At 41.8% G+C, this 22,500-nt stretch overlaps 2 protein-coding genes and 2 non-coding genes across 8 annotated transcripts in view; 2 read left to right on the forward strand and 2 right to left on the reverse strand.

Moving 5' to 3' along the window:
• Window positions 1-867: 867 nt before the first annotated feature.
• trnastop-uca lies at window positions 868-954 on the reverse strand. Its single transcript has one exon. It is a non-coding gene; the product is annotated as a tRNA-Sec (tRNA).
• Window positions 955-3,833: 2,879 nt separating this feature from the next.
• On the forward strand, window positions 3,834-3,920 carry trnastop-uca. The gene has a single exon. It is a non-coding gene; the product is annotated as a tRNA-Sec (tRNA).
• Window positions 3,921-9,203, forward strand: mrpl28 (mitochondrial ribosomal protein L28). The gene is made up of 6 exons (XM_017724513.2): window positions 3,921-4,379; window positions 5,143-5,455; window positions 5,750-5,902; window positions 6,032-6,166; window positions 6,316-6,402; window positions 8,938-9,203. Exons 2-6 carry the CDS (start codon window positions 5,168-5,170, stop codon window positions 9,034-9,036), a joined length of 762 nt encoding a protein of 253 aa, XP_017580002.1. The 5' UTR covers window positions 3,921-4,379; window positions 5,143-5,167; the 3' UTR covers window positions 9,037-9,203.
• Window positions 9,204-13,866: 4,663 nt separating this feature from the next.
• The window catches only part of relb (v-rel avian reticuloendotheliosis viral oncogene homolog B), a 13,538-nt gene continuing 4,904 nt past the window's right edge, over window positions 13,867-22,500 (reverse strand). For 4 of the 5 annotated variants that reach the window (XM_037546735.1, XM_017724514.2, XM_017724516.2 and 1 more), the window contains 8 exons: window positions 21,938-22,240; window positions 19,861-20,021; window positions 19,553-19,644; window positions 19,323-19,454; window positions 19,100-19,204; window positions 17,922-18,137; window positions 16,839-16,913; window positions 13,867-15,674 (listed from right to left, as the gene is read on the reverse strand). In XM_037546735.1, the coding sequence (XP_037402632.1) occupies window positions 15,193-15,674; window positions 16,839-16,913; window positions 17,922-18,137; window positions 19,100-19,204; window positions 19,323-19,454; window positions 19,553-19,644; window positions 19,861-20,021; window positions 21,938-22,195 (1,521 nt within the window). In that variant the 5' untranslated portion in view covers window positions 22,196-22,240 and the 3' untranslated portion in view covers window positions 13,867-15,192. The remainder of the gene's footprint in view (window positions 15,675-16,838; window positions 16,914-17,921; window positions 18,138-19,099; window positions 19,205-19,322; window positions 19,455-19,552; window positions 19,645-19,860; window positions 20,022-21,937; window positions 22,241-22,500) is intronic. The other variant, XM_017724515.2, reaches the window with a different exon arrangement.

Below are 22,500 nucleotides of genomic sequence, written 5' to 3' on the forward strand. Positions count from 1 at the left end.
CAAACACCATTTCATTTTATAGTAAATGAGTTTGGGCTGGTTTATGTTTATGAACAGACGCCTACAGATCAACATAGTAAAGGAGCTCATCTGTGATCCTGAGTTTAAAGCCAGTTTTTATTCAACTTCAACTTGGAACTAAGTTGTAAATAAATCTGAAACTGAAACTTTGCTTGTGTGTAAAAAGTGATTTCAGAGCCACTCGGTTCTCCCTGATGGAAACTGTTTACCTTCAGTGTTTTGTGCTTCTGATCATTTTAATAGACGTCAGCGTCACTAATTAATGACCTTCTATAAAAAGACTGGTTTACCAAGAGAGACGCTGGAGGACTTTCACCTGAAATGAGTTCATGAAGCCAGTCTGATTATAAAAATGATAACAGGACATCAGAGCCAGAATTCCTCTTTTAGTACTTTTACTTTATACTTAAGTACATTTGAAGGGAAATACATTAGTACTTTTACTCAAGTGGAGGTCTAAAGGAGGAACTTCCACTTTTACTGGAGTGATATTTTACCTTGGGGGTCTCGACTTTAACTCAAGTACATGGTTTGTGTACTTCGTCCACGTCTGGCTGTTAATGATCGTCTCTGACTGTAGCGCTGCACTCGCGTGGAACGCCGAGTGGACTGATGAAGTGAGAACCGTTCCTTGTTGAAACTGGAGGGTCTGGCAGCTTTTACAGTCTTACCTAGAACTAGGCTGGTCAGCGAGTGGACAGGCTAAAAGAGAGCCAACAACCCCAGCGCTAATCTCACAGGCTGAGGTACTTCGAGTCCTTAACGGTAGGAGTCGCGGTAAAAGCGCCCTATTAAAGCGTGGAGAGCGTCACCTGAGCGGATCACGCACTTCAGGCCTTTCCCGTCCGCCCGAAAGGTGGAATTGAACCACTCTGCCGCTAAGCAGCTACAGGTTTGAAGCCTGCACCCCGGACCACCGAGGGTCATCCGGGCAATTGAAGCTTCTCCAGCAGAAAACATATAAACCTGGTCATTCTAATAGAGTTTATGTTCATGGTTGGCAGATAAACTCTTTGTTTTTCTTCACCATATATTATATGACGCAATGTAAAGCTCGTGTTATGGTACATTTAGATATTTTTACAAAGAGAACAACAGGCGTGGTGACAAACAGGAATAAGAAAGCAGCGCCGCAAGGCATTATAGGGCATTGAATACAAATGAGCTCTGGGTCGGCTCGCTGTGGCGCAGTGAGTTTGGGCAGTGAGGGGAAGGTTTGATCAGAATCAGAACCAGAACCAGAATCAAGCTTTATTGGCCAGGTCTGCTGCGCATACGAGGAATTTGGTTTTGGTTACAGGAGCTCACAGAGCACAGCACCAGACAGACACTCACACACAGGGAATAAGATCAAATAAAGTAAAATAACAACCTGCATTCATACTCACTCTCACACACACACACACACACACACACACACACACACACACACACACACACACACACAAAGGGGTCAGTGAGGTGACAGTCAGACAGGTGGGGTAATACGGCAGGAGAAAATATGCTAGAATAAACACTGGTTTGAGCAGCAGTTCCAGAGGATGGAGTGATACTATAATGATCTGGTAGCTTCGTTTCTGACAGATCAGCAGCACTAGTGGAACAAATCAGAGCCGGGCCGGGGCCGGGGCAAATGACCGGGCCATTTATACCCTTTATTATTTAATAAAGCTCATCATAACATCGTTTTACAACATACACATGCCTGCAACAGCGGGGCTTACAAGCTTCGCTTATCGGCGATCCAAATATCGGTGATCCACTTGAAACTTTGCGTGTCATAAAGTTAAATGTAAGAGTGAAAATGAAGCCGGTCGTGCAGAACAAGATTTTATTCAGTATTTTACACCCACTGCATCACTAAAGTCAGTCGGTCTTGTGAAGTTTTTAGAAACCATGACTCAGTCCTGACTGTGGCACCCTTTAAAAGCCCCGTGTAAGACTTGAATGATGGGTGGTGTGAGGTGGGCTGTGCCTTTGTACGTATACCGTGCTCATCTGGATACAATCAGGAGAGGGTCCGCCTTCTCCAGCTCTCTTCGGCTGTGATAGAGGCCCGGCTACTTCAAATCTTATCCTCTCTCCCATCCGGGCCCCTTCTAGACCCGGGCCCGGGGAGTGCCGTCCTCCCAGCCCCCCCTGAAGCCCCGCCCCTGATCAGCAGTGGTGGGCAGTAACTGAGTAAATATAATTAGTTTCTGTACTTTAGTATTTTTGGTGTATCTGTACTGAAGTTTCTCCGTTCTGGGCGACTTTTTCCTTTCACTCCACTACATTTCAGAGTCTAATATCCGACTTTTTCCTCCTACATTTTGAGAAATCTGTCGTTCCTTTTGGTTTCTGTGTGTATAAAAACGTAACATGTCAAAACGAAAGAAGCGCAAAGCCAGAGCACCAATCAGGGCCCAGCGGTCACTTTGTTTAGAGCTGGTTTTGACCTGTTGGTCATACCGACCCAGTGCAGCACACTCAGATTTCCCTCTCCTCTCTCTGCATTGTAGGGAGACCCTAAGGGGCTGTGATGACTATAAAATCGTAATGGTGTTGCATTCTTTTGCAATAGTTTTGCGTTGCCTCACAATGATAATACTGTATGCTCTCGCAATGATAGATAATGATCGTATTGATTTTAAGATCCTTTTACTAACTTTCAAAGTCTTAAATGACAAGGCACCCAGCTACCTTGTTAAGCTGCTCAAACCATATAAGCCTTATAGATCACTGACATCATCTGGTCAGATGTTGCTGGAGCAGTCGAAATCTTGGCTTAAACACAAAGGGGATCGGGCCTTCGCAGTTATTGCCCCTAGACTCTGGAATAAACTGTCACTTCATATCCGTACTTCAGAGTCTACACAGTCTTTTAAATCCTCCTTAAAATCCTCTCTATTTACCTTAGCTTTTAATTCAAGTTCAGTCTGAGCTTTCAGGTTCTTTGTCTCTGTCTCTGGTCTCATTTTTATGTATTCTATTTATTGTATTTGTTGCTTTATATTATGTTTTATTCTTGTTATTTTATTGACTTTTGGATTTATTGCTTAATTTTAAACTTGTAAAGCACTTTCATTAACTTTGTTTTAAATGTGCTCTAGAAATAAAATTGACATTGACAATAATAATACTGTATGCTCTCACAATAATAATACTGTATGCTCTCACAATGATAATACTGTATGCTCTCACAATGATAATACTCTATGCTCTCGCAATAATAATACTGTATGCTCTCACAATGATAATACTGTATGCTCTCACAATAATAATACTGTATGCTCTCACAATGATAATACTGTATGCTCTCACAATGATAATACTCTATGCTCTCACAATGATAATACTCTATGCTCTCACAATGATAATACTGTATGCACTCACAATGATAATACTGTATGCTCTCGCAATAGTAATATTGTATGCTCTCGCAATGATTTTGCATTCCTTTGCAATAATTGTGTATTGTGTATGTAATGTAGGTTATGAGCAGGGAGGGAGTTTCATTACTGGTCTCTCAGAAACGAAGCTACCAGATCATCAAACCTTCCCCTCACTGCCCAAACTCACTGCGCCACAGAGCTCATTAGTATTCAATGCCCTATAATGCCTTGCGACGCTGCTTTCTGATTCCTGTTTGTCACCACGCCTGTTGGTCTCTTTGTAAAAAAAAAAAATAGCTAAATGTACCATAACACGAGCTTTACATTGCGTCATATAATATATGGTGAAGAAAAACAAAGAGCTTATCTGCCAACCATGAACATAAACTCTATTAGAATGACCAGGTTTATATATTTCCTACTGGAGCGGTTCCAGTTGCCCGGATGAACCTCGGTGGTCCGGGGTGCAGGCTTCAAACCTGTAGCTGCTTAGCGGCAGAGTGGTTCAATTCCACCTTTCGGGCGGACGGGAATCGTAAGGACTCACTTTTAGAGGCAGAGGAGATGCATCGCGTTTGCACCCCTTAAATGGCGCAGCACTCACGTTCCGACCTCTCAGAATGCGGCTGCTGCGCTATTTAAGGTGGAACGGGACAGTTCGGATAGGAAGCTGGCTTTTCTCACAGTGGCGCGGCTGTATTGGCTAAACGACGCGCAGACGGTCGCGCGTGGGGTGAAACACTTCCACGGACAAAGTACTCGGCTGAAACGCGTCGAGACGCCTTTGCCATGATGATCGCCAATAGCCGTTTCAGGCGTTTTACACAGCCAATCACAACAGTCCTTCTACCTCAACGTCATCGGTAGGGGACTTGTGTGTGTCCTTGGCTGGCATGTGAGCGGACCGTGGGGCGAGTTCGGCTGTTTGACGGGAATAAGCGGGCCGGACCGCGCTCCGGATAAACCTCGTCCACGTTTCTTCAGGTACGTGTTTGTTAGTGGGTCTAACCGCAGCGCCTCTGTCGGGGAACAGCCCCTTCAGTCGGCCGTGCTGCGCCGTGTAGCTGCAACACAAGGTGTTTACAGACCGCGACAGTCTTGCGAAGTCTTGTGTGAAGACAGGAGAGCTGTTTGAGTTCCTTCTGCTGGAGGACATGAGGTTTGGTTCAAATACTCATCCGAACCTTAGGTGCATCAGTTAAGTTGCCCAGATGTTCTGGCTGCCCAGATGTTCTGGCTGCCCAATTTCATTTGGCACAGTCTTTTGAACTCCTCAAGTTCTGTTCTGAACGTGTTTGTTTTAACTCTTGGTTATCTTAAGAGTGAGATTTTTCACTTTTAAAACTAGAACCCCCCCCCCGTTTCTGGTGACGTATCTTGAAGGTGAGAGGCACTTTTGAATTACTTCAAGCACTATGGGGTGGACAGATGACAACAGGTGGTTGGAATTAGTTAGTTAATCCAGAAATAAGACATAGCTATAGGTTTTCTACCCTCTACATCAGTGGGTGTGTTAGCAGTCGGATCTACGGGTCGTATTCCCAGATGTTGTACGACATATTGGCTTAATGCATGTTGGGTATTGTAGTGAGAGGACACTGATGGACTGGCACCTTATACGTTCCCATCTCTGGTGAAGTTCTACACAGCAGCAACCTGAAACTAGCTACAGATCAAATAGGAAAGACTCGTTACACGTCATTAACAAGGAAACCTTCCGACTCATCTAAACTGCTTTCTTTATCAGGGTTTTGACCACCAACTGAGAGAAGATGCCTTTACATAAGTATCCTCCACGACTATGGGAAGCCATGAAGTTAAAGAAGGGCATCTACGCTCGTCTGCCGCAGCACTATCTCCGAGCTCAGCAGGACACCACCCCTCCTACCCCTGTGCACTGGAAACCTCTAGGGGTAAAATACAGGGTTAACCCCAAAACAGGCCAGCGGGAGCGGGTGCAGGACATCCCCATCCCCATTTATTACCCACCAGAGTCCCAGGACGGCCTTTGGGGTGGAGAGGGCTGGATAACCGGATACAGATACACCAATAATGACAAGGTGAGCTGTTGTAAAAGGCGTATTATGGTTTTGAGGTTAAATTGCAGGATTGGCTTCCTCAAGACAGAGAGTCACATCAGTGCACTGATTGTGATTGACACTTAATTTGCTTTATGAAAAACATTTTTTTTGACTGGTTGAATTAGGTGTGGTAGTATAGTGTTAAGGCCTTGCATGACATTTCTGCTTTAACATATGGAAGAATGAACCTGGCGACATCCATACATTTCCCTAAAACATCAGCATTTTCTATAGGTATGTCCAGGAATGAAGCTAAATACTGTTTATTTGTAGCTCTCTGCTAAGGTGAAGAAGATCTGGAAGCCTCAACTCTTCAAGAAAGAGCTGTACAGTGAAATCCTCGACCAAAGGTTCACCGTCACAGTCACAGCTCGTGCGCTGGATCTCATTGATGCTGCTTATGGCTTTGACTTCTATATTCTGAAGGTAGTGTGCAGCTCTAATATAGTGATATAGAAAGCTAATCCGAGGAACAATCAAAAAGGTCTGTCAGGTTAATAAATGTATTTTTTTGCCGAATTGCTGAATTTTTTCTGTATTTTCCTGTTTGCTCAGACACCAAAGCAGGATTTAAACTCCAAATTTGGGATGGACCTAAAACGTGCAATGCTTCTCCGGCTAGCACGGAAAGACACAGAGCTCTACCCAGATGATCCCAATCAAAGGGAGAAGATCTACAACAAGTATAAGGTACACTGAAGTCATGAATTCTGAGGCTTTCTGGTTGGTAAAAGTACTTGTTGTATCATTTATTTTGAGTGTGAGAAATGGTTGGATTTTAAATGCTTTGCTTTGTATCTGTCCTTTCTCTTCTTGGCTTCCGCATTGCGGCAAAGCAGCAGTTTGAGATTCCAGCTGAGGAGGCGGAGTGGGTAGGACTGAGTCTGGAAGAGGCTGTGGAGAAGCAGAGACGTCTGGAGCATAAGGTGATATTATACACAGTTCTTTAGCATGGGGACTTGTTTAAGCAGAGACTTTGCACTCTGGGAATCTAAACAAGGCCAACATCTGTAAACATCAGGTCTCTAAGAGGTTATACTGTCCCAGTATCTGCACCAACAACAAAGTACAGAAAACGTAAATGTGTAATTTATTTATTTAATTAATGAGGTTAATTAATTGGACGTTGAAAACTGCAACCAAATATTAAACAGTAAAGTGCAGTAAATTGCAGTACTGTTAAAGTGAGTATGCAGTTCATATCTTCATGAACTGTGTTGCCCTATGACTGACTGCCTTGCTGTATGTAAAACATGGAGAAATGAATCTTCTGAACACAGAAATATGAAATAGGATTATATTCCCAAAGTGCCTGCCTTCCACTCTTCCACTCTTCATTGCATACAGTAAACCAGAATTGACTGTTGTACTTTGTTCATGTCTCGGGTGAAGCATGATTCGTCATACCACATCATTTAAAAGACAATCTTTTTTTCCCTGTTTTGATTACATCCACGTGCACCAGCAGCCCAAATCAAATAATCTAATCAAATCAAGTTTATTTGTGGCGCTTTTTACAACAGATGTTGTCACAAAGCAGCTTCGCAGAATTCCAGAAAAGACAAAGTTTTAACAAGAATGTAAAAAATCCCCAGTGGGCAACCAGGGGCAACGGTGGCGAGGAGAACCTCCCTCAGAGCTGAGGAAGAAACCTTGGGAGGAACCAGGCTCACCAGGGGGGACCCGTCCTCCTCTGGTCAGACTACCTACAGAGTTATTATACTACTAATATTAATAGCAGTAGTAGGAATAGCCAGGAGTCTATGAGAACATCAGTGTAGGGTGGGCAGCTAGTCCAGGGCAGGTGGTGGTAGCTGGGGCGTGGGCAGCTGGTCTGAAGTGGGCAGCAGGAGGGCTCGACAGTCAGTCGTCCTTCAGTGTCCGGCCGGACTTGTAGGCGGTTGTATACTCGGAAAGAAAGCAGGGAGAGGGAATTAGTTTTATTCTGTCTGTTTATACGTAAAACAGGGAATGTGAATATTCCCAGAGTGTGGCTAACGACTCCGGCAGATCTGACTGACAGCTTAACTAACAGGAGAGAACCAGAAGGACACACAGACACGGCAGCACTCTGAGACAGTCTGGCATCCCTCCGCTCCACCGTCCACAAACCTGAGTGACCACGTGTGAGCGGCGGGACGACTCAGTTTACGACTCAGTTTACTATAATTCCCTGTGTCCATGGAAATTTTTATAATTCCCAGTTTACTATAATTCCCTGTGTCCATGTCCCAAGAAAAAACTATTACCCAATAAGATAAAGTTTCACCTCACCCGCCCAACATTATCAAGTGAAACGATGAGTTGACCGGCTCAGAGGCCCTCCTGGATAATAGACTACGCTTATAAACGTGTTTTTGTGGTTTTGCAGAGCCGAACAATAGAGCTATGTTAATACGAGGGAAGCAGACTCATTTGTTCCTCCACCTTTTATTCAACTTAATAACGGACAACATTCCAGTGAGTCAGATCAGCCAGCTCAGCTCTCCTCTCTCTTTCGACTCCAGTCTGTAGTAACGACAGTTTTTTTGGTTATATTATCCCTCCTTTCATTTTTAATAAGATAAAAATACCATTATGTCTGTAACTCATCAGTAGCCCTAACTGGATTGATTTCTGTGGTATCAAGATAGGCAGATGGGCAAAACGCAGGCAAATCCATCAGCCAGTCATCATCCAGCAAAGGCAGATAAGTGTCAAGAATCAGAAGAACTAATGGGGCATGCCTGGAAACGTGGATAAGATTTACATGAAAAACAGCAAGAACAAAACCAGAGACTGGCACAACAAGCAGTAGATTTGGGGGGTTTAGAGGGGAGCTTGTGCTCCAAGGAGATTCAGAGGGAGGTCAGCTATAGCCTTTATGATATCTACCCAAAACATCAGCTCTCTGAGCTCATTTAAAAGAGATGGCCCAAAGAGCTGACTGGTTTGCGAACAACACATCAGTAATTGAAATGACTGTGAGCAGAACTGAGAGAAGAATGTGACAGAATTGCTTTACCATACAAGTTTATCAGCGTTGAGTAATAGAGGAGGGCATTGCATCTACTGCTAGAACAATAGGGTGCACATACACTAGCCAGCTGAATATGCTGACAGCTTGCTCACCACTAAGTTTTTTTTGTTTTGTTTTTTTCTTTAGAAACAGGAAACTTACTCTCCTCTGCTCATGACTAGTGTGATTTTTTTTTTTTTTTTTTTTTTTAATGCCTTGTGAAATTGTTTTACTAAATGTTGAAACCCACATAGAAAGCAGACCTTACGTTTCCTTTTGGAGTTTTTCCACTTCTCATGAACGTGCCTGGAGTGGAAAAAATAGACGTGGTACATTTAATGATGTGAAACCCGGTCCAAGGCTTTACCTAATGAATGATGAACATATACAGACGTGGCGTCCAGCGCAGATCCCACGAAACACATCCTTTACTCAGCCTGTCTTTTCTTTCATTCTGTCCCAGGACCCTGAGCCGCTGTACAAGAGCTGCGTGGACAAACTTGTGAAAGAGCTTGCCATACAGAAACTGTCAGAGCCCCAGATTGTGGGAGAGAAAGACTGACGATAGGATCCCTGCAGTAACATCCTTTTGACCGTATAAATAAAATTGTATTTATTTGTCTTCGCCTTTTACTTTTGTATTGATGGCAGTTACAGTTCACCACTTTTCTGTAAATATCTTAACAACTGCTCACACAATAAAATCATCCTCAGATTCGTCAGATGAAATATTCTTTTTGTTTGTGCGATTTCAGTCACATGGACACACTTTGTGACCAGCGATTACTGCTTAGGTGTTTCTCTCTCTGTTCTCCTTCACTCCAGCAGATGGCAGGGATTTCTATGTATGACGTCACAGCTGAGTAAAGCTGCTTTGTCATCCTGGGCCTGTTATTGATCCAAACACTACAACGGACACGTCTACCACACGTTCTTTCTTGTGTTATAATGGAAGTGGTGGAAAATGCTTGTGTAATGGTGCATTATTATTGTACTTGAGCATCATTTTTGGAAGATTTGTACTTGAATAGTATTAAAGCTGAATACTTGTAGCTTTACTTTTAAACATGCCTTTCACTCTTTACATTTAGGCCTTTACATTAGGACATTCAAATCTCAAAGGCCAGGAGGATTTTCTGTTTTTCTCTCATCAGTCCAGTTCCCATCCTTTGTGTTCATGTGGTGTGGATTAGTACCAACCTCCAGATTTAGTTCCACAGAAAGCAGGCTGGTTGCTTAATGGAAAGTAAGAAGTCCTGACTTTTTACCTGTTATAACATTTCCATTTTACTATCATACTTAAATATGTTTAAAAGTAGATTTTTGTCTCCATGCTTTCCCTTTTTTTTGTCAGACTTTGATGCAGTAACTTAACTTTTGACTTAAAGAGGAATCCACTGGAGCCTCTGCATAATAAAATGACTGATGTAAGCGAAGTCCTTTGGAGTGGCTTGATATAAAACTGTCCATTGAGGTCGGAGTTGCTCACAGGGGTGGTGATAGGATTCAGACATGTTATTCCTATCAAACCACTTTAAGTGATGTTACAGCTTATTGGCTGAATCACGCAGAAACAGTGAAAAACTGGCAGAAGCCGTCTTTAATTTCTCGACACCTTTTCAACCCCTACATAAAGCTTCTAGTCTGCTGGAGTGTTTAAGATGCAGGTAACCCTCCTGTTACCTTGGAGGTCATTCAATGATTAACGTCTCTGAACAAATGAGTGACCATTGTTTGGCTTCATGCGGAAAGATGGACACATGGGTGCACATGAGACTAACATGATATGTTGTCAAGGCCCTGTACACGTTTTGTACGCTTCCCTGTCCTTTAGGATCAATTTGACCCCAGGCTGTTTAGCGCTCCGGGAATTTCCAGAGAAGATGAAGGCTGGCTGTCTGTCTGTCTGTCTGTCTGTCTTCTACAGCTGGCCAAGCACATCAGGAAAGCGGCTGACATAACGGCGGAGTTTCCCTCTGGCTCTGGGCCAAGTGTCGTGTCAGAGCCGAGGAGGTTTTCCTGACGAAAGCTGAACTCGGAAAGTCAAACATTCCCAGGAAGGCTCTGAGCATGCGCACTGCACACCGGAGCCCGACCCTTAAATCTGGCGGTGTCCCGCTTCTGTTGGGCTTAAAATCCCAACACACACGTAACACCCGCCTTTAACTGAATTTTAACAGGGTTTCGTGTTGGTTTGTGGTGCGGACCCGCACACTAGACGACAACGCCTGTGGTACAGCGAATACACGATAAGCACTCAGAATCCCAGAACTCCCCGCGTCGACACGTGACGTAAACAAGTTCCGCGGTATGGTTCGTGCTTTTATGCGCACAAGAAGCGCAGTAACCATGTTATGCTTGTTACGAAGAAAACGACAATAATACATTAACCACTGTAGTATCTTAGTTTATCATAATTTTTTAACACAGAAAATACCTTTGTTTTTTTGGTTGCTCGTGTAATTGCATTGCTGATTTTTCCTTTTTTTCCTCATAACATTCCTCTGAAAAAAAAACTCCACTTGGATAGCCATGTAGCCCTAACAACTCACCCCTCTATCTCAACAAAAATTGGGACACCCTACCCCTAGACATGAACGCACAAAACAGGGCTAAGGGCTAAGAGGTGTGGGGCAGGGGGTGAAACGGGATTGGGCCGTAGTGTTAGGAGTCTTGCCCAAGGACTCTTATTGGTAGGCAGGGGATTGAACCCCGGAAGGCCGAGGTGTTGCCCACTACACTACACCAACCACATAAGACATAGTCTGTGAATGTCTTTGCTTTTCCACATTGCTGGTGGAACTGGTTCAAAATGTTAAAGATTTTCAAACTGACTGACGCAGAATCAGATTTAACACAGTGCAGTGTTGCAGTTCCTCATCCCTGCAAGCCTAGAACATTCAATGCACCTCTTGTCTAGTAGCTAAAGCTAAGCTTCCACTGCTTAGGATTAACGGAATTATGGAGTTATTATGGACAATTATGAAAGTGGTGTTTAGTCCAATGTCACTGCTAGTGCAAGTAAAATGGAATATTTTGTTAATTGATACTGTTTTTAATCCCACAACCAGGAAATTCCACCTCCACATTTAACCCATCTGTGAAGTGAAACACCACATACACACTAGTGAATAGACACACTAGGGGGCAGTGAGCACACTTGCCCGGAGCGGTGGGTAGCCCAATCCACGGCACCCGGGGAGCAGTTGGGAGTTAGGTGTCTTGCTCAAGGACACGTCAGTCATGGACCGTCGGCACTGGGGATCGAACCAGCAACCTTCCGGTCACAGGGCCAGATCCCTAACCTCTAGCCCACGACTGCCCCAGAGGATTAAGATATTAGTCAAATGATTGGGGTTTAAGACAGTAAGCCAGTGAACCTTAAACGGCTTCTTAGCAACTTAAGCCACCTAAGAAACAGTTTTCAAATATCCATCTGACTTTTTGATGGTTTTTATCTATACAGACTATTCAAAACATTTTATCTTGTTGATTAAGGACTTCTAAAATCAGGGACATGCTGTATAAAGGCAGTTTTGCAGGCAGCTATCAGGGTACCCGAGCTTGTTCAATTATATTCAAAGTTAAGCTCTAAGTCAAGGTATTTATTGAATGATTTCTTGAAAATTACAACAAAGAAAGGAAAAATAGTTTACTTGAATGTGTTTTACAAGATTTAAATGTTGATTTAAAAGCTAAAATTGTCACAAGTAGTCAAACTTCTATGCACTATGGCGCCAACAGAACACTGAAACAATCCAAACCCTCTCGATACCAGGGAACCCAGTCTGTTGTCTGTAGGAGTGAAGTTTATTCGTTGCGCAGGTACCAGACACCCAGCCACCCCGTAAGACAGGTGGACAAACATGACCATATAGGGGTAAACACAAAATAGGCAGCCTAAAATACAACTTCAGCGCCTAGTAACTAGTTACATTTACTCAGTTACTTATACTCAAGTAAACTTATGATGGATTTGTATTTTCCTGAGTATTTGTAATTGGTAATACTATACTTTCACTACCACTCAAGTGTGTATATATATATATATATATATATATATATATATATATATATGTGCAAAGAAAGGAATCTGCTTTCTGCTCAGTTACATTTTAATCAACATCTATATATATCTATCTATCTATCTATCTATCTATCTATCTATCTATCTCTATATATATATCTATATCTATCTATCTCTATATATATATATCTATATCTATCTATCTCTATATATATATATCTATATCTACCTATCTCTATCTATCTATCTATCTATCTATCTATCTATCTCTCTCTATATATATATATATATATCTATATCTATCTATCTCTATATATATATATATATCTATATCTCTCTATCTCTCTATCTCTCTCTATCTCTCTATCTATATATATATATATGTATGTATACACTGCTCAAAAAAATAAAGGGAACACTTAAACAACACAATATAACTCCAAGTAAATCAAACTGTCCACACATATATATATATATGTATGTTTGAATTTAATTTTGTTTATTGAGGACCAGATTTTTCTCTGAACCACAGTATTAACTGCCCTTAAAACGTTTAAATGTGGAATGGAGCTGCTGCAGTAAATGAGCTGGGTAAATATTTAGCATTGATACTGTTAAACTTTGTTACCCAAGGTAAACTCACAAGCTCAAGAAAGCCCTCTTCTTTGTTTTTACCCATCAAACCATGAAGTCAAATTGTAGCCACAATAATCTTTCCATCCACCCATAAGAATGCAGAGAAAAGGGGAAGGGCATTCAACCTTGGACGCATGACTGATGTTTCCCCATCCACGTGACTCTCATCACATATTTTAATACCATTTTCATGTGAAGTATACATGTAAGACGTATACACACGTAAAGGAGCAAAATCTGAAGCAAGCTCCCTTTTATCAATACGAGTACACACGTATCAAACATTGCGTGTGACAAAAGACAGAATATATACTGACAAAATAAAGAACTAGTTGTGTTGTTTTTAAGAAACCCGAGAAAATGTTCCTTCTTTGAAACTCGTGCCTAAACCGAACCAGTTCTCCTGGTGTGTGGTTAAGCGGCTAGTTGGTGAAAATACTATTCTTTTCCATTAATAGAGCCACTGATGTCCAAATAAAGCTGAAGACAAATAAATTACGCAATGAGGAAGTTGCTTGTTTTTCAGCCTCAAGTTGTCAAGAATCTGTGGGTGGGAAAAACTCACAAAAGCCAAAGCTGTCAACTCCCACAAAATTCACTGAGTCATTTACAAACCTAAATGCAGTCAAAATCACAAGATCTAAATACCAGATAATGAGATTTCACAACTGCAGGCCTACCCCAAATTTAGCATAAGCCAATATGTAAATGTCATTCAGATTCAAAACGAAAGGTTTCAAACCAAGCTTTTAATAAGACGCACACAGAAGCAGATGTTTACATTTATCCAATGCAGGAGAAAGCGTTCATCTCACTCGTTTACAAAAGCATATTCGACAAGCATATTGACATACTTAAGTAAAGCAATGAAGGTCTTCACGGTTTAATCTGCCACGTCTCCATTTCAAAATGTACACATTAGATAGATGCCAGGGCTCGAATCACGAGACAGAGGTGGGTAGTAACTAGTTACATTTACTCGGTTACTTATACTCAAGTAAACTTATGATGGATTTGTACTTTCCTGAGTATTTTTAAATTGATAATACTATACTTTCACTACCACTCAAGTACGCACAGGAAGAAAGGAATCTACCTTCTACTCAGTTACATTTTAATCCTTAACATCTAGTTACTAATCTTTTTTTGCGGTTTAATTTTGTTAAGTTAAATCGGAGACTGCTCACAACTCCCTCGATGGAGTTGTATCATTTTATTTTATGCATCAGATAGGAACGGTAAAAGCCTGGAGCTCTGCAAATTAAATTACTGAACACTTTAGTTTTTAACCTATTCTTCTACTTGTTTTCTCACAAGGTACTTTTACTTCAGTGTGAGGATAGACTGCTCTACCCACCTCTGCTGCTCGAAGTTTACTTCATGTAGTCAAGTACATAAGTAAGCTCTACATGCTTTAAAATGCATATTTAATGCTACTACTTGACATTTTTTTAATAAAAAGCGGTTCCAACAGAAATGTTAACATGAAACAGATTCGAAATAGATGTATGTATGTGATGGAGAATATTTACAACTGTCGACCAGGTTAAGTAGATGAATGAACTAAATTCTGACAGACTGGTTACTGAGAATGTGATGAAGCCTTTACAATTAGCCAATGAATCTCCTAGTTTATTTTGAGCAGCAACTGTCATTTTCCCTTTCTTTAGTGCATGATTACCAAATGGCTACATGCTTCTCCCATATAATCTGCAGCAAGCACGTTCTACATCACCACAGCGGGAATCCTGCCTTTTTTCTGATGGGTACCAAGCTCAGAATCCACTGTTTCCTCTCACACTCCAAAATAACTGGAGAAAGGCCTTGGCCTGGCCCTGAGGGGACACATTCTCCATGAAAACACACAGCCATCACTTGTTGTCTCAGTTTGGCCATACAGATCTGCCCCTTCCTGGTCCATGTTCATTTTGAGAGCCCTTCACAGGACAGCGTATGGTATCTGGCATGGATCAAAATATATAGGAACACAGTGTCGTAGGGTCCACAATAGAAAAATGAAGGTTGCCTCTTCTTCTAAGCAACGACAGAGGACGTTTAAGAGTTTTCTTCGCTTTCAGTCTTTACTTGACTTAAGGAAATGCCCAGCAAGTCTTGCGGCAGGGAGTCGGGATCTAAGCTGTGGCTCTGGCCCGCGCTTACCATCTGGTTGAAATGCGCGTCGTAGTAGGAGGTCATGTTCATTGGAGGCTGGCTGGTTGAGCTGAAGTTTGGATCTGTACCATCAAACATGAAGTTGGAGTTGGGATCCTGGTTATTTAAAAGCTGGAGAACATTTTGATGACCAAGGCACTCACTAATGCTAAGGAAGATGTTGCTCATGGTGTCCAGATCCAAACTCACACAGCCATCCTCTTGTTTGAGATCATCTTCTACATAAGAGTTGTCCTCTAGTATCGGAGCCACTAAAGGCTGGCTCTCTTCCTGGGCAGGAGTTGCCAACGGAATGCCACAGTCCAAGGTGGGAAAACAGAATGGATCAAACTGGTGAGATGAAGCCGGTTTGTTCACCATCGTGCCTGAAAGAGCAATGACATAAGAATATGATTTTTGGGATATTCACATTTAATCAAAACCAAAATCAATTACTGATTATTTATTCATGTTAATCAACAAAACAAACACTCTAAATAGGGGCGGGCAACACTGTGGGCGGGTTGCACCAACAAGGACTAATCTTAAACTTGGACTAAATCAAGGTTTATCTATTACTCCTGTTGCACAAAACTTTAAACGTAGTTTTAAAATAATTAGGGTTACATTTAAACTGCCATTTTAAACGTTGAATTACTTTTAAAAGTAAATCTAGATTAAATTTAACCCTGCGTTATTATTTTCAAAATCAGAGTTAAACTTCATTCAGGGATTAAATTTAAACTTCCAAATTAGGTTGTTTAAACTAAACAAAAGCTCTCTGTATGTAAAAGACTTGCTTTTAACTTACTCGCTCACTTACGGAGGGTTAAAGCTAATGATTCCGCCCACAGTGGGGAGCTAGTAGCACTCAACTATCTTTTGTGTGCACCATTGAAACAGAATAAACACATTCATAGCATCTTACTAATGAATGTACGTTTTGCAGTTACAAATTGTGTGTAAATTAAGTAAACGACTGATGACGGGTTAAATATATAAAAAGCTGCTCAGGGAATGCTGTCCGTTGCTCTAAATGCCTTACAATGCAGTGATGTAAGCAGCATTTTTTCCTATGCAAAATACTGTTCAGCCCTATCGTGTATTTGGGGGCAGTCGTGGGCTGGAGGTCAGGGAACTGACCCTGTGACCGGAAGGTTGCCGATTCGATCCCCAGTGCCGACTGCCCATAACTGAGATGTCCTTGAGCAAGACACCTAACCCCCAACTGCTCCCCGGGCACCGTGGATTGGGCTGCCCACCGCTCCGGGCAAGTGTGCTCACTGCCCCCTAGTGTGTGTGTATTCACTAGTGTGTATGTGGTGTTTCACTTCAACGGATGGGTTAAATGCGGAGGTGGAGTTTCCCCGTTTGTGGGATTTAAAAAAGTATCACTCAACTTATTGTGAAGTGGTGATTTTTATTGAGCGCCCATCAAGACTAAAGCAGACAGTAATCATAAAAACAGGGCAGTTTATCCAAGCAAAATATTAACATCATATAGTAATGAAACAGATTTGTGTGTTTAATCAATGGCTGAAATCCCCTACCTGGGAGGACACGACAGTCCTCACTGAACTTGATGTCTGATTTTATTTTCCTCTTGCGGTTTACTTCATATGGATCTGCAGATCAAACAGGAAAGGCAAAAAAAAAAAAAAAAAAAAAAAAAAAAAAAAAAAAAAAAAACCCTCTTCAACATAAAATCAGTTGAAAGTCAGACTGTAGCCAGCACTCTCTGCTTCGGTAATAACAGTCTATAACTGTCATTTAAAAGTTGCAACCATGTATATGACTGGCCAGGAAACCTAACAAAGCTTTCGGCTGGTGGGTTATTCATTTCAGACAGGGGAGGCTCTGAATATACACGTAACTTAAGTATTGTTTTTGGCAGTGTTTCTGAACCGAAAGCTGCACAGGAAGCCTTGCTTCGATCAGTCGACAGAACGCGCCCCACCTGTTTTTCACTTATGATGCTTTTACAGAAAAAGAGTGCAATTAACTGGATGAAGAAAACTGAAAGAATAAGGGAAAAAGGTTGCTATGATTAAGTGAAGCCTCAACGCCCAATCTACCCGTTTCAGTTAGTGTGTAGGAGCAGACAGGCCACTTGAATGGATCTGTTGCTTCAGACTTAATATAGCAGTTTCACTTCTAAACTAGAGTTACTAAGAAAGAGTTGTAGAGAAGTACCGTGCTGAGCCTTAAATCACACACTGAAGTGATGAAAAACAGTTCTTTTTAGTCACTTTCAGTTTCAGTGCTTCATGACTGTTGCTCCAAGATAAGCAGGCCTTTACTAATACTTCACTAAACTCAAATGTTGTGTGCGGTCTGTTCACTATTCTCTTCTAAAACAGTGGCTATTTGTTTTCCACACTTTCTATAATAAATTCATTAAGTGAAAGTGAATTTAAAACCATATGAGATATAAATAGGCAGCCTAAAAGTGAAAGTAGTTTTTGTTTCTAGGTCAGGTTTAATTGGGGATTTTATATACAACCCCATCGGTTATGAACAATGCTTCTATCATTACGCCTAATAACCACCCCAACCAGAGCAGAAAGTACCCACAGGTTTCATCATTCAAATGGCACCATGCTGCTGCTCCGCCCTGCACTGCTGCCACTGACCTGTGTTGCGAGGAACGTAGGTGAACTTGACTGGGTCGCTGTACATGCGGTCTGAAATGCGGCGCAGACACACACTGACATCCACTTCCTCACTAATGTCCTGCTCCTGATACGGCGGCGACTTGAAGACAATAGCGATCTGCCGATGAACGTCAGTCTGCGCAAATTCCGCCTTGGCCTCCCAGTCGTCCAAACTGAAGATGATCTCAATATCGTCTACGTTTGCAGATTGAGCAATGAGACGAAAATCAAACAAACATCTTAACATCCTTCTGTTAAACATCCCTGCTTACTAGGACCGAAAGTCTAATAAAGTCTAATAAAATCCACAATTTGAAGGAGCGCAATATTCAAACGGCAAGAGATTAAATTTCAATGACGTCCTACGTCGTCAGCAATTTCGTTTTAACAAATTTCAAGAGGGAAAATCTGACGACTCAATTAAACAGCTGCAAACCAAACACCCATGTGCTGTGATATTACAGTCACATACTACCCGGCAGTCTGGTGCACCACACTGCTCAGATCTCAGACTACAAAAAGTACATATGCCACTTTGTTATGCCATTTCTGACACAGTACGACACACTGTTATCTATAAAAATAGACACGACTACAGATAAAGCTCAGGTTTCAAGAAGCTACTATAGTTTGTAGCAATGCATGTCAGAGTATGTCAGTCACACAGTGTCCATTGATGGATTATAAGCTTCCTTGACTGGTTTATTACATTAGCCTTGTAACACAAAACTACAGAACAGTCATACATTAGACTATAACAGTAACACTCATAACGCTGCAGCAATGATGGTTCTTCTGCTGTCTTTTCCATTAACTCACAACTTAATGCCGTGTTGTGGGGTGCTGTCTGAAAATCCCACCAATCTAGTGCCCCTTGCCTTTTTAAACACTGAATGTAACTCTAGCAATCCCTTGTTTTTTTTAAACGTAGCTCAAACGTAATGCATCGTGTAAGTTTTGGACTTTGTAAATATGCAACTGTTAGGTTCTCTTGTAGCTTTCATCTTAGACCACGATATAACAACTGTAGATTAACAGAAGAGTAAGAGCTGCTTATATTTAAACTGGCATATTGGCACAATACAAAACATCAAGATTGATTTCCTCCGAGTTATTTATTCATGTGGTTCCTGGTATTGTGTCTGTGTTTTGCTTACCTTTTTGCACTTTGTCGCACAGCATGTAGATCTCAGTTTTTCCTATACAGGGACCCCTGACAACATTCAGTCTGTTAATTTTCAGCTCTGCTGTCGTAGTAGCTTCTGCTCAGGATACACAAATAATTCGTATCTCAGTACGTCAGTATACCAATATTACTGCCTTATCAGAGAAAATTCTAAGCATCGGGTTTGGTTTTACAACAACACTGCTGAGTCTTACTCTTGTCGTAGATGGGGTTAGACACCACAGGACTGAGATGGATCCTGTCCCCATCCTCTCTGTCCAGCTCACACTGGAAACATAGCCTCACCACGTTCATGTCAATATCTTCAATGCTTTTTGACTGCCCGGCTGTCAGAGAGAAAGAAACGAGCAAACAGGTCACAAAATCTCTTAGGATACAAAAGTCTCTCCTCTTACCATCCTGCTAGTGGAAGTGATCGACTTACTGTTGAACGGATCAATATTTTTATTCTTCCTCTTCATCAGTGAGACATCCAGTTCCTTCCTCCGAACACACTGGATGCCTAAATTGACAAAACTGGGACAACAGCAACAATAGCATTTCAACGTATGCTGCTGTTTGAAGCCTTGGTAAATTCTGCATTATACTGCATTCATATTTCATACAGCCTTTTCACAACGTAGTGATTAATCATCAACAGAAATGCTAAGGGCTGTATTAGTCAGGGAAGTGTGGAGTGCAGTATAAACATTTCTAAAATATCATGCAATAAGCAATATTTGTGGACCATACCTGTGGTGTCGAGTCGTATGGGGGTTGATGCAGATGATACAGATACCGTCCGCGCAGTCTTTTCCAACCAAGCAGTGCGGGTGTGGGCGGTAAGGGATGTCCTTAGTCACCAGAGACACGGTCACAGTGACATTTTTAATCCCTTCGATTGGTCCTTGGAGCTATTTACAAAAACAGAGGTTTAAGTGGTTTGGTCACAAGTAAGACTATTCAAATGGATGACATAACACTCTGAGCCATATATGGGAAAACAGCGAGTTTCTAATTGCAGCTGTGAAGTGTGTTTGTTTCTGAATGGTAATTCCCTCTTTCAGACCACACCTTTGGTGTGGGAGCGTTAGTGTTCGTTATACTCTGGCTGTCACTTATGAAGCAACACCATTCACTCAGACCATAACAGGGGAACCCCCTTTAAGTTGGAGTAGCCGGTACATTCCAGAACCAGCTCTAGAAACAGCCTCAACAACTCTGTGTTTTCATCACAAGCTAATGATAACTGTAAAATTCAAATGCATGCACTTTTTGCCAGCCACGGTTACAATATCGCGCCAACGGCATACAAGGAACAACAGCCTCGGTCAAAACTTGGGTCTTTTAGTATCGTGTTGAACCCACTCAACCCCACAAATTCCAAGTAACTGTGTTAGCATGGCAATGAATATATGCCACATTTCTGCCACATTTTCTCACTTTTCCGAAATAAAAGCACTGCTAAAGTTTCAAAACATACTGTATACGCTCCAGTACATATAGTCCTGCAAAAACAGCTTGTTTTGGAGTCCATGTTTCTGTGATGTCATGAAAACTAACATTCGTGTATATCTGTTTATTTAGCTCAACCTATTCATGCTGAAATTATAAGGAGTGTTTCTCCCGGAGATGCTTTTTGAGGCACAATACAGGAGAGCCAGTCAGAACAAAAATGATTCAGTCTTACAGGCACAGCAACAAAAACGGCCTGTTTAATCCTAAGGGACGAACAGAGCTTTGAGAAATCGTCATGTAAAAGTGAATTCTAACCATTTTTGGTAAATAAAGACTTAGAAATGTCAGAAGTGTAACTCAGGAAGAAGAAGTAGTAGAAAAATGTAGGATATGGTCCCTTGAAATAAATGTGTTGGCAAAGAGCTGACACGGCATCAATTAGGCCATGTTCAAAACAGCTTGAATCATAAAAGCAGGATGCTTAATCATGAAATATGGGCACATGAGATCTGAGATTTCATAAGTCAGATGACTGAAGGATAGAGCCGCATGCACATGTTACACAAACACAAATATCTGTATTATACACCAGCGGCTCCTACTCCTGGTCCGGCCGTACCCCTGTTCTGCATAATTCATTGTTTTCCCTGATCGAACACCTGTTTCTACTCCACAAGGGCTTCTCATATCTTAAACTTATATCTGTTGCAATGACATGATTAAAATAGTTGCAGAAAACTTGTTCACTGAGGACTTACAGTTGTATGCAAAATGTTAGGTGCCCCTGGTCAAACGGTAGGTTTTGCTGATATTCTAAGTGAACATAATTAACATGTCATCTGCAAAGAACAACATTTTACATATTTGAATGAACATATTTCACATATTGGTGAAAAAATAACTAAATGTAGCCTGTACAAACGTTATGGCACATTTGTATGAAATTCTATAAATATGTTCTCTGTAGAAGATGCATTAAATTATTTTAACTTACATGTTTTGTTGATTTTCTCATTTTACCAGGTGTGTTACAACATTTGCATTTGAATGTATAATTGTGCATCAAAATGACTGTCTCTGATAATCACGTGCTACAAATTTAACAGATAGCGATTAGGTTAAAAATGCTGACTATTCTTTAAATCAGGAGCGTTGTTAGAGCGGTAGCTCTCAAACCAGTCCTCAGGCCCTCCAGACCATCCACATTTTTGCTCTTTTCAAGTGTTGTGAGATACAGAAAACATGTGGACTGTCTGAGGGGGCCTAAGGACCAGTTTGAGAACCACTGTCAGAGTATCAAAACTCCAGGGGTCCTCCAGGACCAGGACAGGACTGGCATCCACTGGCATCTGAGGCATTTTTCCAGACTCACCTCAATGGCAGGTAGCGTCTTATTAACATCGGTGCTGGAGGCTCCCAGGATGCTGCCGGCCGAGCGGCCCTCACACTCGTAACGGAACCTCATGCCGCGCTCTTTGGGCTGCTCTACCACCACTAGCTGAGGTTTGTCCAGCAGGCTCTCCAGCGGCTCCATGCCGGTCCGCTGAGAGCGCCCACACTGGCCTGCCGGAGCTGTTCCACGCCGCTGTCCTGGAGTTTTGGAGCCACGGGGCGAAGCCAGCGCTGACATGTTTCTGGGTCCAGTAGTGTGGACTTGAGGGAATAGATTATTACGCTGGAAAGGAAAGGAGAAGAAAAGACAGTCAGAGAGAATTCAGAGCAATGCTGGTCTTTCACAGACAACTTTAGACCAATACAAACACCAAGTCCAATGTGGTCCACCTTTTAATGTAAAGTGAACTTTAGCAGTTTGTAGCTGTAGTAGCTTATATATGTGCTTCATTATTGTAGTTAGCAGCTTTGTGAGCTAGATCTCCATATGCCCAAGACGAAACACTGCATAAACAAAACCCTTCTCCCAGGACCCAACTGCAA

Source organism: Pygocentrus nattereri, chromosome 17, assembly GCF_015220715.1.
Source record: "Pygocentrus nattereri isolate fPygNat1 chromosome 17, fPygNat1.pri, whole genome shotgun sequence".
Taxonomy (NCBI): Eukaryota; Metazoa; Chordata; class Actinopteri; order Characiformes; family Serrasalmidae; genus Pygocentrus; species Pygocentrus nattereri.

What these genes read in the sequence shown, in the direction of transcription:
- mrpl28 (XM_017724513.2), top strand. Translation starts at nt 5,168, where the DNA reads ATGCCTTTACATAAGTATCCTCCACGACTATGGGAAGCCATGAAGTTA. An exon ending in TTGACTTCTATATTCTGAAG is followed by an intron (nt 5,903 to 6,031) that starts GTAGTGTGCAGC and finishes CTGTTTGCTCAG; the next exon opens with ACACCAAAGCAGGATTTAAA. An exon ending in AGAGACGTCTGGAGCATAAG is followed by an intron (nt 6,403 to 8,937) that starts GTGATATTATAC and finishes ATTCTGTCCCAG; the next exon opens with GACCCTGAGCCGCTGTACAA.